We start from the raw sequence: 15,720 nt of genomic DNA, 5'->3' as shown, positions 1-15,720 counted from the left end.
AAAGTTCGTTTTCAACATAACGTCTTGTACATCTCATTGTCAAGTTTGTAAATCTTAAAAAATAGATTGAATGAAGGTGCTCATTGGATATTCCACAGTGGAATCTTCCATATTGGATTACCCAATCTATTATTTAAATTGCTTGGTCTTCCTTGCTTAGCTAAATTGATATCCTCTTATTTCTTAACAAGAAGCATCCTTTGTCACCTTCTATTATATTTGATATTTGGGTAACAATTCCAAGATTATTTTAAATATTTCTGTCCATTTTTTCATATCTAGCTGATTTATTTCTACATTTTTCAAAATATATCTCATGTCCTTTCTCCAATATATTTTCTTAAAAATTTTAACTTTTTAAAGTATTTAATTACATTCTAGTTTATACAACTTTATTGATTCATAGGGTATTTTTAAATTGATATCTAGATTTATACAGGCCTCTGCTAATATAGAATATGAACATAAAATAAGCATGAATATAAAATTATTTTTATGTAAATTAATATTAACATATAAAAATAAGATGATTGATTAATCCACTTAAATATTTCAGTGGAAAGAAGTCCTGCACAGAATGATATTATAATTTAAATTCATAAATTTTAGTATTTCTTTTATCTTGGAATCTCTCTCTATATATATTTTTTATTTTATTTTATTTTATTTTGTCGTTCATGGGGCTTGAACTCTGGGCCTGGACACTGTTCCTCAGCCCTTCAGCTCAAGGCAAGCACTCTACTATTTGAGCCACAGTGCCACTTCCAGTTTTCTTGTTGTTAATTGGAGATAAGAGTCCCACGGACTTTCCAGCCTAGGCTGGCTTTGAACCACAGTCCTCAGATCTCAGCCTCCTGAGATTGTAGGTGTGAGCCACAGCGCCCCACTCAATATAATTTAAAGAAGACCATTAATATTCACAAAATTTTTATTATTATTGTTATTATAGTGTGTGTGAGTGTGTGTTTGTGTGTGTGTGTGTATCTTGGGGCCTGAACTCACAGCCCAGTTGCTGTCCCTCTTTGGTTCAAGACTAGCCAAAGAGTTGAGCCACAGCTCCAATTTTGGATTTTCTGGTGTAGTTTAGTGGAGATAGTCTCATGAACTTTACTGCCAGGCTTGCTTTGAACTGTGATCCTCAGGTCTGCCTTTTGAGTTTCTAAGATACCAGTCATGAGTCACCAGTGCCTGGCTGAAATTACTTTTTTGTTAACATGTTATTAGGTATTTTTAATTCCCACAATGTGGATAAGATGCTATATGGATCAAAACAATTGAAAAGAAAAATCAGCAAATGCGACTCCTTCTTCAATGGAAACAATATACAAAAGATAATACAAATGTTTCCTAATAAGTTATTTATGGGCAGGGATTGGTGGGGAGAAAATAGACCAATTAGTGAAAGAAAAATAAGTAAGAAGATTGAAGGAGAATATATTTTTACTTGTGGATGATGGGACTTTCCACTAATCATTGATTCATTCAATAAATATTTGACTAATAACCAGAAGTTTTGTACTAAATCTTGCAAATACAAATGTGAACAGTTGGACAGCTTCCAGACCCTCATGAAATATACATTCTTCCTAACAATTGCATTCAGTGGAAAATAAAGAACCAAATAAGGAATTATTACTGGTTCTTGTGAAAGAAGAAATGTGCATGGCAGTGTGGTAAGGGAGTATGAATGAGAGAACACAATGAGAACCAAAGATTATGAAAAAAAATCTAAGGTTTGATTGCAAATTAAATAAATAACAAATGAGATCTTGAAGAGTCAGTCATTTATAATGGGCACATGCAATTATCTCTGTGTATTATTCTTACTGGCTGCTATCATTGAATTATTTGTATCTTTCTCAAGAACAAAGAAAAATTCATGACATAGACAGAATGCAAGAGAGAGTGCTTGTTAAGAATGTTAGGAGGGAGGGAGATTTGTTTGAGAAAGTGTTCTTTTACAGACTGAAATCAATGGGAGTGAGTTGAGAACAGATGGGAGAAATTAGATGTAAAAAAGGGGAGATGAAATTTTCTTTTCATGCTTAGAGTGCATTGTCTTGAAAACCTGGTAGTTCAATGAATATGAGAAAGTAAAAAGAGGGGTTAGGTCTAGGGAATCTTGGAGATGACAAGGAGAATCTCTTGCAGAATGGTCCTAAGAAACCCAGTGAGCAAGAAGGAACAAGTTTATTCTGACTGGCTTAAATTACAACAGAATTCCAAGCAAAACTGTACTCTATCTCCTAAGCTGAATTACTTCCCTAGCTTCAAAGTAAGAGTCACAGAATAACAGAAAGAATAAGATTTAGAGATGGAAGTTCAGCTGGAGTGGGGAAACACCTTCAGAGCTTGGTCTCTATTGGAAAAGCTTCTGGGATCATCAGTTTTTCCAGCAGTATAATGTAGGACCAGAGATATACCTAGAAATGTCATAATTCTTTGTTTATTCTTTTTTTGTATAGTCTGTGATCATTCTTACTACAGGACATTAGAAAAATGCAGATTCAATAATGGAGGTGGATTGCTCCTGAAACTGGAAGGTAAATGTGCCTATTCTAAAAAAAAAAGTTACAAGTTACAAGCTGTAACTTTAAGGATTTTTGTTTTGTAATTTATAATTCTTCCTTTATCTCTGACTCATGGAATAATAGACATAATCTCTTTGTGGAAGCCATGCTTTTTTTTTATCATTGACATACTTGGGCTAGCTTTGAGACCTGAGAACTAATATCTGAATTTACCACATAATCCTTTACAATTTAGAAGGCACCTTATCAAATGGGCATCACAAAGCTTTTACAGTGTAATACAGAGAAGAATCAGCACACTCAATCTCGATTACAAACTAAATTAAAAGGACACATTCACATTTGCCCTTTATATCCATGTCAGAGATAAAGAAACTGGAAGGAATTTAAACACTGTGGTATCCTATCAATCAAGGCCATAGCCTTCTAGTGTTAGAGAGGTTATTTATTTATTTTTTTTAGTCTACCAGTCCATTAACCTTCATGAAAAGAAGAATAAAGCAAAACAAAGGAACAGACCCTATAGACATGGCATTGTTTAAAATTGTGCTTGGATATCTTATGCTAGAGATCCGAAATTGTGATGAAGATTTATCTCCCCAGGCTTTTAAAATGATATGGAAACCCTGAAATGAATATGTCAAACATATGCAGAGGTACACATTATAGACAAATTGTGATTTTTCTTTAAAATGAGTGTAGGGTTAGGGAAAGTAACTGAGATCATCTTCACTGCATCTGTCATCCAGAGCGATTTGTAAGTCAGAGGGTCAAAGCATGAACCGCATTTATTTTTCAGGGTCTTGCCCTGATCTTGGCTGCCACTTTACCTAGATTCACTCACTAAATGTATATGGAACTATTAATTTCTTGATAAATGCATTGCCAGAAAGCCAGAGAGGAATACGATAGGAAATAAAGAGGTCTTTCTTGTTTTTATATGTTTTTGTTTGACTTAAGAGATAATTATAACAGAGATTGATGTCTTCATTTTAAACAAGGTAATAAATCAACAAGTAAACTATAAAGATTCAGGAGATCAATTTACCATATCATTACAACTTCTTAGAATCCTTGTGTTCAGTGGAGATGAGCATCCATAATCACACAATAGATAGCAACAGCATTACAGTATCCATGGTTTTTTTTCCTCACAGAAGGTAGTTAAATAAAGCTGATACAGAATTTTAAACATCATTCATTACAAAGGTTAAATATCATTTACTGAAGCAAAGAAAGAGCATACACTGTTGGGACTGGGATCTAACTTAAAGTGGGGAAATCTGAATCAGTAAATAAGAGTAATGACTCAGTGCTACTTCATTTAAGCCAAACCTTCTGCACAAATAAAATTTACATATGACTAAAGGACAATGTAAAATAATGTGACTGTGAAAACAATATGTGGGAATTAATTTAGGATATGAAAGATATATAGAGATATAGATAGATTTATATCTAGACATCTATCTTTCTATATATGTTTATATATGTGTGTACACACATATTTATGTGTGTATGTAAACACACACACACATATATCATGTAATAGATTCCAACAGGGATTATATGAAAAAATTTGTCATTAACATGGCAAAGATTGGGATCCTTTAAAGGAGGGAGTGCTTGCACAGGATTCTAGCGATTGCACTTGTGCTAGGATTTACTTTCTTGGTTGCTGGATTATGGGAAGTATGAAGACAGACATGAAATACTGAGTTTAATTAGCCAGTAGAGGTGCATTTCTATTCTAATCTGAAGGATTTGTTAGACCAGCCAGTACAAAAACATTTTTAAAATTAACAACTTCAAGAGTTATCCTAATGCATACTGATTGACTATCAGCCTTGGATGTCAGGGCTCCTGTATTCTTCCTGAGCTGGCGAAGGAACTGAAACAAGTGACAGTTTTGTTGGCTGCTACTAGACCTCTTCCAGTGGACAGCAGACTTCGACAGACCCTGCTTTCTTTTTGTCTACAGCCTCTAGCACATACTCATATCTTCAAAGCAAAGAGTGATTCCCATTGAAAGCATATAAAGTGCCATTAGTTAAGCTAAACTCAAGCAGAACATGGTAAGTTCTCCACAATTTGAATATGTAACTCCATAACTACTATCTGTCTCAGAGGCCCAGATATTTAAGAATTTCTGTTGGGAAGTAGTGAGTTCAGCCTAGTTTTTAGATAAGGTAATATAGATATATGTCTATATATGAGAAAGAATAAACAATATATACACCACATAAATATGAAAATAAGTTCTCTCTCTCTCTCTATATATATATTAGATTAAGTCACATCTCAAGAAATAAGAAATAAAATTTACATAACTAAAAGACAGGTCAAATAATGTGATTTTCATCCCAAATTGAAAACATATATAGATATATAGATAGAGTAGATAGAATTTACTCTCATCTGAATAATTGAGTTATTTGTTCAGCAAGATATAATTGACTAAATGTAATAGTAGGAAAAAGTCAAGGGTTCATTTGAAAGTTTCTCTCCACCACTTTGCCGTGCGCTCACTGCCCAACGATTCCTCAGTTGCATGTAGCATACAGGAACTAGAAACGTGATGAACGGTGTACTCACCAGCCTGATTAGTTGTGATGCTCACTGCAGCAAACTGTCTTGGTGGGGAGCTCAGCTCTGAAACCCCGTTAAGAGCATCAATCTCAAAGGTGTAGTTCGTGTGTGCCAGGAGGTCTGTCACTGTCACCGTGGTGTTGGTGAGTCCAAACTGTCGAGGGAGGAAGCGGACATTTGGGCTGCATGGTTCGCACTCCTTCACATTCCACCCGCATTTCTTACATATGATGTTGAAAGTAACATCTTTCCGGCCTCCCGTGTCCAGAGGCCAGCTCCAATCCAAGATAACGGAGGTCTCATTTATATTAGAGATAACATTTCTTGGTGCAGATGGAGGTCCTGCAAAGTAGTTCAACAAAGATTAATGAACTTCACTTCTGCTTTCTAGTAAAAGGGAAAAAGATAATTTACAATGGAACTGAAAGAGGTAAATAACCATCCTGTCTTTATAATCTACTTTTAATTCATCCTTAGAGAATCCATGAGATTATAGGCACATGTATTCAAAAGCCCTGTTCCTCCCACAGTATGAATGGGAGAGTTTTGAGTCAAGGTTGAGGATACATTCTCAGTGTCCAGCAAAGGAACTCACCACTAAATTCAATACCCATGTGAATAGTTAAGAAAACATCAGTATTGCTTTTATAAATCTTAGTCTTTTTCTCACGGTGACCTATGACCAAGAGATAGTAAAAGGGAATAGAAATGTAAAAACATAAATTCACTGACTATAACCTCCCCTATCCTGTCAAATATAATGCAAGATCCTTAAAGAAGATACAGGAAGTGCTTCTAAACACCAATTCATTTTGGGTGATAGATGTTGCATTTGAGATGAGCGAAGCATGAAAGAGGGAAAAGAGAAAGCTTTCAACTGCACATGGACAAAGAAAGGAAGTACACAAATGTTTTAAACACATATATGCACAGAAACAAAAGAAAAAAAGGAAAGCAAAACAAAATGATATTAACGAAACTCCAGCACAGGAACAAGAAGATAAATCAAACCAATTATGGAAGCATGGGTTGCAGCAGAACTACTCACGGGTACAAGCCATGGATGGAGGGTCTTTTTCTGCTCGGAAGTAATTATTCTCACACCTGCAGTGCACTGAACCATCTTCATAGGTAGAACTGTGAGGTGGACACTTGGCACATTTCGTATTACCATCTGAAGCCTTGTAGAAGCCTGGTCGACAAGCTACAAACAAAAGGGCTCTTTTAAGTTTCTGCAGATTATTTGGTAGGTGTATATAGAAAATACATAGAACAGATTGTAGTGGAATGCCTTTATGTTTTCTCCCAGATTTTTCAGAAGCAAATGGTATGACCAATTATATTTCTCCACATATACATTTGAATTTGTACCAAATGTTAAGGGAACCCCCCCACATACACAATATTTAGATTATTTTGGCACTACAGTATGATGAAATTTCCAGCTTGTGTTTTCACAGCTTTCCTTGGCATTGGACTATTTGTGGAGAAAATAAAGCGAAACCATGTCACCATGCAGTCATTCCCTTTTTAAAACATGATGCAATGTGTATACTCTCTACCCTGCAGTGAGCAGTAGATTGCCTATTGACTCGTTTCCTAATGGTTCTATGAGTGTATAGCTTTGTCCTACAAATTGTAAGCAACTGAAAGAGAAAAAGAAATCATGGCTTCCTATATATTTTAAAGTTCTTGATACTTGATTCATGTTTTATTTATTTTTTTCTTGACAAGTTTATTTCTTACCTTTTGTAATGAGAGCTTACAGTAAATATTTAAACACATTCCCTATCTATATGTGAAATAGCTTGAGTTGCTCATCTACTATGTGATCTTTCTTTCTGGCCATGGTTTTACATAGCATATTTTTGATAAGTTCAGTGAGTGATTTGTCAAACATTGGTTTGATCTGGCCATTTAGCACTCTACGAAGTCTGCAAGGAAATGTAAAATGCTGAGATCTTCTGATTCAGTTTTGCATGCTATTGGGAGCTAAAGTAGTAATGAACAATTCTAAAAAGTAATTCCCATATTACTTTGAAGACTAATTTAGGATTCAATTTTTAGGTTTCATTTTGGAAGTCTCCAGACAAAACTCAGATTCATATTTCATTGACAAAGAATGATATTTAACAGAAAGGAGTTTGTAAGATTCTCACTGATTTCCAGAACTTTTTCCAATTTCATCACATATTGGGAATAAAGTGTTTATTGAATTCTAAAAAAAAACCTGGGTGGCAAAAATCTTAACATTTATAATCACTAAATGAATTTCCTAAAGGAAGCACATTACATACATATTAAAATATCTTTTGCAAAATGTTTCTTGAAATAAAACATGGAAATGACATAAAATTGACCACTAGAATGACATAAAATCATAGTCACTACTAATCTAGACTTGATGTTTACTAGTTCCCACTAAAAATGATTGCTGTAAGAGTCATACAATACATTGAACAATCTTTGGTGTAACACTGAGATCCACCTGAATAAATCTACAGCTTCAGTCTAATATGGATTAGGATTAAGATTCTAAATGTTTTTTGCTTTGTTTTTAAGTATTGCTCAGAAACTCCTATCTCATATCATATATAAATGCTATAAAGTATATAAACAAACTATGCACTTCTGGTTTTAATTTCATTCATACTCTAAGTGACTTTTATTTTATTTTTCAAGAGGGCAAAGTTGCATCTTTATAAAATGAAGTGCTCAGATGTATGCATTATTTTGTTTGCCTGTAGGTTTTCCTGCATAGTTTTGTTTGAGATCATTGCAGTTTAAAAATATTGGCATAAAGATATTCAGTAAACACTCATTTGTATTTGTTCATATTAGACAAGCTGTGGGATAGTTTTAAGAAAAGACAATCACATAACCACTTTTGGCTACCACAGGGTTTATTTGGAGTACTGGTACTAGGTATATTTAATAAATCAACTAGTTAAGAGTATGATGTCAGATATCAGTGGCTCATGGCTGTAATCCTTGCTACTCATGTGGCAGATGCTGAAGAAGATTTAAAGGAAGAATTTAATCCAGAATGAACAAAAAGTCTGTGAGACTCATCCTATAAATTAACTAGCAGAAATACCAGTCTAGAGGTGTGACTCAAGTGACAGAGCACCAGTCATAAGCAGGAAAGCCCAGTAAACGTTTGAGACTTTGAGATCAAGCCTCAGATCCAGCACAAGCAAGAAAAAATGAAGGAAGAAGGAAAGAAGGAAGGAAAGAAAGGAAGGAAGGAAAGAAAGAAAGGAAGGAAGGAAGGAAAGAAAGGAAGGAAGGAAAGAAAGAAAGGAAAGGAAGGAAGGAAGGAAGGAAAGGAAAGGAAAGGGAAGGGAAGTAAGGTAGGGGGAGAGGGAGGAAAGAAGGGAGGAAAAGAGGAAGAAAGGAAAAGAGGAAGAAAGGAAGCAAGGAAGTAAAAGAAGAGAAAATAATGTGACTCAAACTATTTACCATAGTTGATTAAAATATGATTAATAACTTTAGAGATGATGATAGTAAGGGAGAGATAGAAGCATGTTCAGATAGTTTAATAAATGTTTGGTAAGAATCTATTTTTTTTTCAGGTAATAGCTAACTCTGGTTTTATTCATCTCAGGTTTATCACCTCAGCTACTCCACAGTAAAGATTTGGAGAATCACAGTTTGAAAGCAGACAGACAAGAAGTTAGCTAGACCTCCACTGAAGCAATAAGCAAAGCATGGTGGTATAACCCTGTTACCCTAGCTTTGGAAGGAATATGTAGAACAAGGCTACCCTCTGTGAAACTGTGGGAGAGAGCATGATTCAAGTGATAGACCATTTCACTTGTAAGTGACAGACCCTAGCTTCACACCCTAGTACTACTGTAAAACACTTAACTATAATTAAAAATAATAATTTTCTATAACAGAAAGAGCTCTTGAAATACAAATGGGCAGAGGTGTTTAAGAGGCTACATTGAAGAAACACATTCTTACTGAGGATTGGAACACAATTCCATAGGAGTGTCACTTGAAATAGATCATGAAGACAGTAGAAGCTGGCCACAAAGAATGTTAATCAAATGCACAATCGATATGAAAGCACACACTGTTATGTGAAGAAATGAAGCTACCACTGGTGATTATTTGCCCAATATCAAAACCCTGGTTCCTGCTAGTTAATGAATTCTGTTGATTCAGTATTGTACACAAGAACTACTCTCTTACTCTTTGGCTGCATCTAGGAACCATTAGCTAAAACTATGGCTAAAAACATGGCTGAAAACATAGAAAGAAACTATAATGAATGTCATCAACATAGCTTTTTCTTTTCTTACCAAATAGACCAATGCAATTAATGTCAGTCTAAATGACACAAAAATGACTTCAAAGCCAAGCAAACACTAATTTCAAGGTTTCTTGCCTCAGGAATATGAAATTTTGCTTAAGTCATTTTGGCTATGTAGTGGAAAATACTTTTAAGTGATTAAACCAGATAGAATATTCTAATAAGGAAGAATAGCAGCCATAGTAGAGCTAAAAAAGATAACGAGGAACCACATTGACCAGTATGTGTGTTTTATTCCTATAGCAATGAAGCCTAGAAAGTTAAGCAGACTCAACCTTTAGGATAGATCTGCATCTTATATATAATGGCCAGCTTCAACCACCAATTCATGTATATTGAATGCCAAACACCAAAAATATGAAAGATTACAATAACTTTTTAAAAATGTGATTTTCACATGTATCTACTTAATCAAACAGTTGTTTTCAGGGTAGAAAGTTATTCATTTTATAGCTTGGAGAGTTGAAAGGCATACATAAAATAAAAAGAGAAGATAAAGAAATCCAACAGTATAATTGAAACAAGAAAAAGATTATTTTGTATTTTTAATTCTAAAAATAGACCAAGTTACTCTTGTATATATGATTTTATTTTCTTACCTATTCCAAATTACTAATATATCTTAGGATAATGTATTCAGAAATGATTTAGAAGTTCAAATTGTCCCCATGTATACACTCCTAAAATAATACTTAAGTAAATTTAATATAGTACATACAAATTCAGACCCTATGCGAAAATTACAGGATTATGATCTCTGAAAATGACAGCATTTTTAGTATAAAAGATAGGCTTTATTCCCAGTTGTTGTAAACTAGATTTAAACCAAAGTGTGGCAATTTTATATCTTAAATTTTATAATGATAAATCAATATAGTATAATCCATAGCTTTAACCATTAAAAATGTGAGTTGGACATGATCATTTATTTGGAATCTCATGTATTTGTTGTCTTCATAAAATAGTCTTTAATTTTGCTTCCATTTATCCTACTTGGTCTGGGTTCCTGCATGTGAGAGAAGTGGTCCATGTGTGATAAAAATACAAGTTCCAATCTAATCTCTATACTAAATAGATGTTATCTTGAACTCCCTGATGAAGCATATGCAAACTTTAATGTGGCTGATGGCATAGTAACTTCTTCTTCTATAAATAATTCCTAGCTCCTATTTTCAGTAACTGTGCATTGCTAGCTAAGAGCCTGAGCAGTTCAGTGATGGGAGTTCTTTCCAATCAATTTCATATGCACCATATCTAGCAGTGTCTACCACCGAGCAGGTGATGGGCTCATTAGGTATGTGACTAACATGCAACTACTTGTCCTCCAAATACTCTTACTGCCTTGTTTGAAGTCTAACTGGTATTGACTAAGTTTCCTGTAAATTATCTTCAAGCCAGACACTATGAAATGCAACTATTTCAGGTCTGCAGAACTGTAAGACTTCTTAAACTTTCTAAATAGGAAAAAAAATCTTTACATTCTACAGAATTAAAATTAGCCATCAAGAATATAAATCTATGTATTGTGACAGGAAAGTAAGTGACATTCTTTCCTGAACTAAAAGAAATACATTTGAAAATGAAGTGGCAGTGGTTTTTTTTCGGTGTTTTTCTGTGTTCAAGGAGACATCTAAAGAGTGTATATTTTTTGTCACTGGATGGATTGAAAAAATAAATTGATTTACAAATAAATCCCTAATGCTAAAAATGTTATCTCCCCTAAGGATCTCTCTCTCTCTCTCACCCACCCACACACACACACTCACACCCCCACACACACTCACACCCCCCCACACACACACTCTCTTACATAAACTCTATCAGAAACTGAGTGCTTGTGGCTCATTTTTGTAATCTTAGCTGCTCAGAAGGCTGAGATCTGAGGCTTATTGCAAAATCTGATAACTTCCAGGCCCATGCATTCCCCACATACACATAATATTTTCTGTATCAAATCATGGTTTGTTTGGCACCCAGGTGAATTCTACAACTTGGTTATGTAAATAGTATCATGATAGAAATGATATGCTCAATTTTTTTCTTTTATATTGATTAATCTCCTCTGGAAATATGCCCAAGAGTGGAGTAGTGGTGTCATAAGGTAGGTCCTAAGAACACTGTAGTTAATGAAGTAATTTTCAAAATAAAATTTCCTGAAAAATTTTAGCTTGCAAATAAGTTTGTGAAACTATTATTGACATTACTTTACCAAAATTGTACATTTTCAGTCCAACAAAAAACTTGAACCTCGAGTACCTTATGAGAATCAAAAGATACAAATCAAATTTTATGAAAATGAATCAAATGTTGACACTAATTACTTTAGTTATGAAAATATAAGATGATACATGAGTTTACACTCTTTTAATGGCAAGGAAAAGAACCACAGTATTGCTTAAAATAGAAATTAAAAGAGAATACATTTTCTTGATATCAATTTGGAGTGAGGATTTATTTGCCTGTTTTTCTAATTTCAATTTTAAATTTTGCATTTTGTTCAGAGTGGTGAGAGTATGATTGCTTATTTATTGAACAAACTCACAAACTTAATAAAAAATTTCAAGATGGGCCACTATAGAACAAATAGGACAAGGTCCCTGACAAACTCATCTGTCATCAAGAAACACTAAAAATTTCAATGCAATAATAGGAGGAAGCCAAAATAATATCAGTTGGTAGTGGATGAATTAGAGATATTTTGGGAGCTTGCTGATTCCATCTTTAAGAATGGGAAACAATAAAGCAGGAACTAAACTGTGGGTCTTTTGGGGGTGGTGGTAAAATAACACATTGCTAACTCTGAAAAAATAATAGAGGAAAGTATGAAACAAGGAGCATGAGTAATATGACCTCTACAGTGAATAATAATTATGGAAGAGCTTCAGGATAGAATCTTGGCTTCCTTCCCAAAGCAAGTAGCAGCACACTTTTCCCCCAGGTTGTAATTGATGGGATTTAGCTAGTGATACAAAGAATGGATAAAGTTTCCATAGTGAAAGGAAAACAAATGCTATTAGTAAACTGTGGTGGCTTCTGTTGAAAGAGAGTAGACAGCCTTTCAATTGCAAAGTGAATTTTGTCTCCAATTGACTAATGTGGTTGACTTTTAGAAGAAACATGGTCCTAATTAAGGGTTAAAAGGCTCATTTCAATTTGAATTAACTTTAAATTAAAAAAAATAAATCTGTTGGTAAATAGGGTTCTTTTAGCATTCAGAACTTAGCTCCTATACACAAGGCTATATTGCTAATTCCCAGCCATAAACACAAAGTAATGACCAGAACCAGCACTAGCTAAACAGATGATTTCCTGGCCTTGGAATTCCAGAACTGACAGGGTTTATTTGCCCATACAAGGTCATAGCAACTGTTTATTCCAAAAATGAGCTGCACTCCACAATCTTACAGGAACTCTATTCTTTGCCATATGAATAGAGGTACAAAGCATTGAGGCAAGGCTCAGGCATTTCAATACACTGGAAGTGGCTATGTTCAGTCATTAGACCCAGCCTGCAATGTGCAGCATTTACAAAATGATCAAGTGTTTCCTTCTTGTGTTCCTTCCTCTGTTCAATGAAAGAGCCCTAAGGCAAAATGCCACCACACCACTAAGCACAACACAATCAATCACAATCTGGTATGGCTTAAAGATAGCTGGGTAACAAGACTTTTCTGTGCTGGTTGTTGTCCCATAAGATTTAGTAAGACAGGTGCCAGTACCAGGGCAATGTGCACTGTTTACTGTGTAGTGAATGCACATCTACCATAAAGAGAATGCTCAAATCCTCTGGTCCTAGACTTTACTGTTTGGGAATTTTTCTGTGGCCACTTTCAAAGAAGAGCTGGATATCCTCAGAGTGGCATTAGCAGAGATTTAAATTTTTTGTTATCAACACACATAGCATGAGATACATACATAGGACTAAGTAGTATATATGAGTAGATGATGAGAAAGGAGAGAGGGTGAAGGAGGAGAGGAAAAGAACTGAGAGGACAGGAAAGAAGTGGGGAAGAGAGGCAAGGGAAGGAGATGTGAGGGAAGGAGAGGAGAGGGAAGAGATCATTGTTATGAGATGCTATATGATGGATGTCAAAATGCCTAGGACCTAGGTCTACATTCAGGATTTAGTTAAAATGAAAAGGCCTTGCAAAACTTTTCAGAGTAGTGAGAAAAAGGTGTTTTTTTTTCTTGGATAATTTCTCCAGAAAGTTATATTTGAACTGAATTCTGTGGCAGTAGGAAAGAGTTGAAGGTAAAGAGTCGTACAAGCAGCATTTTTTATTGTTTTGGTTTTTTTTTTTTTCTCGGTCCTGGGGCTTGAACTCTGGGCCTGGGCACTGGCCCTGAGCTCTTCAGCTCAAGGATAGCACTCTACCACTTGAGCCACAGCACCATTTCTGGTTTTCCTGTCGTTAATTGGAGATAAGAGTCTCATCCACTTTCCTGACCGAGCTGCCTTTGAACCCCGATCCTCAGATCTCAGCCTCTTGAATAGCTAGGATTACAGGCGTGACCCATCAGTGCCAGGCTAGACAAGTTTTTTTTTTTTTTATACCATAGCATAACTGGAAAATGTCAGCAAAATGTTACCACAGGAGTCTGTGGAAGAGGGAAGTTATTTCTGCCCTCTGAAAGCCGCCTCTGTGGGTCAGCTGCCCTCAAGCCATGCCTAAACTCATCACTAGGGCATGAGAGTGGGCAAACAATCACAGGCTCATCTTCATCATTTAATTTCAGAAAGACAGAACTAGTTTCATTAATTTTGGAAAATACAATACAGAGTAGGGGTTTGAGACAGAAGTGTTCGAAAATCTTAGATGCTCTGATTTCTAAAGAGCCCTATGCATATGACTATAAAAAGAATAATTTGATCTGGTGTATTTTTATCTATGCAAATATATGCTCAATGATATTTATCATATTAGAAAATTAGTAAAGATGCAATTACTTAAACTTGAAAAGTAGATAAATGAATAATGCTGTATTCATCTATTTTCATGAATAAATTATGCTAATACTATACATTTTCATAATGGTGTTTCACGTGGACAAAGGCTCACAGTCTTTTTGCTGAAAAAACATTCAAATTATATATATATATATATAAATATATACTTATTTATATATTTATATATGTCTTCCTGTTGTTATGAATCTGCATTTTCTAATTTAGAAATGGATATAACTTATATCTAATGACAGACAATTGGAGGTCTTAGAGGCAAAATGACTGCATATAATAGTCAGTGTGTGTGTGTGTGTGTGTGTGTTACTTCAGCTGTAGGTACCTGTTATAAATATCTAAAGTAGCTAAAGATACATGCTGTTTGTGGAGCTAAATTTTCTACAACTATTTCTTCACTCAAGATTTTTTATATACATATTCAGATCATAGTTTTATTAGCATTTTCTCTGATTATACTCAATTTCCTCGTTCTTTTTCTTTCCTTTTTTTTTTTCTTCTGTCAGTTGTGGGCCTTAAACTCTGGGCCTGGGCACTGTCCCTGAGCTCTTCAGCTCCAGGCAAGTGTTCTACTACTTAAGCCACAGCGCCACTTGTGGTTTTCTTGTGGTTACTTGGAGATAAGAGTTTCACAGACTTTTCTGCCCAGGCTGGCTTTGAACTGTGATTCTCAGATGTCAGTCTCCTGAGCTAGGATTACAGGCGTGAGCCACCAGTGCCTAGCTCCTTTCCTTTTTCTTAAAAAAAAAATGCAACATAGGAAGAAATTATGGCTGACTTCAAGTTTTGGTGGCTAAAAACTTGAATTTTACACATTTTGTCCCAAATTATTTTATCTCCACATGTAAGGATTTATATAGAAAATGCTACCATGTTTAAAATCCAGGATATAAATGGAAAAAAAATCTATAAACAATAGGAAACATGGAGGATAAACAGACAAAGTTATATTAAGGCTGAGATACAACATAAATAATTGCTGTTTTTGTTACATTATTAATTAGCTGCTTTCCAAAGAAGAATGTGACTATCTGGAGATTTGAGGAAAGGTACCATCATTATAAGTTAGGAGAAATCCTTATTTTAGCTTCATTTTTTAGCTTCATTCATTTTTATATTAAAATTGTCAATTCACATTCTGAAGGAATGATAATTCAACTTTCAAATTTACACCTTGATTTTAGCTTCATTCATTTTTATATTAAAATTGTCAGTTCATATTCTGAAGAAATGATAATTCAGCTTTCAAATTTACACCTTGAATAAAACTTAATCCCACTAAATTCTCATTCATTTTAGTTTTTGTCTTTAATAAA

The 15,720-nt window shown here is 34.6% G+C and overlaps 1 protein-coding gene across 3 annotated transcripts in view; it reads right to left on the bottom strand.

Annotated features, from left to right (window-relative positions):
* The window catches only part of Epha3 (EPH receptor A3), a 313,122-nt gene that overhangs the window by 104,623 nt on the left and 192,779 nt on the right, over positions 1 to 15,720 (bottom strand). For all 3 annotated transcript variants that reach the window (XM_013024101.1, XM_013024103.1, XM_013024102.1), the window contains exons 4-5: positions 6,169 to 6,324; positions 5,127 to 5,462 (exon numbers count right to left, since the gene is read on the bottom strand). In XM_013024101.1, the coding sequence (XP_012879555.1) occupies positions 5,127 to 5,462; positions 6,169 to 6,324 (492 nt within the window). The remainder of the gene's footprint in view (positions 1 to 5,126; positions 5,463 to 6,168; positions 6,325 to 15,720) is intronic.

This window comes from Dipodomys ordii, unplaced genomic scaffold (assembly GCF_000151885.1).
Source record: "Dipodomys ordii isolate 6190 unplaced genomic scaffold, Dord_2.0 Scaffold73, whole genome shotgun sequence".
NCBI lineage: Eukaryota > Metazoa > Chordata > Mammalia > Rodentia > Heteromyidae > Dipodomys > Dipodomys ordii.
Note: the sequence above shows the minus strand (reverse complement) of the source record. Positions and strands in the feature narration are given on the sequence as shown.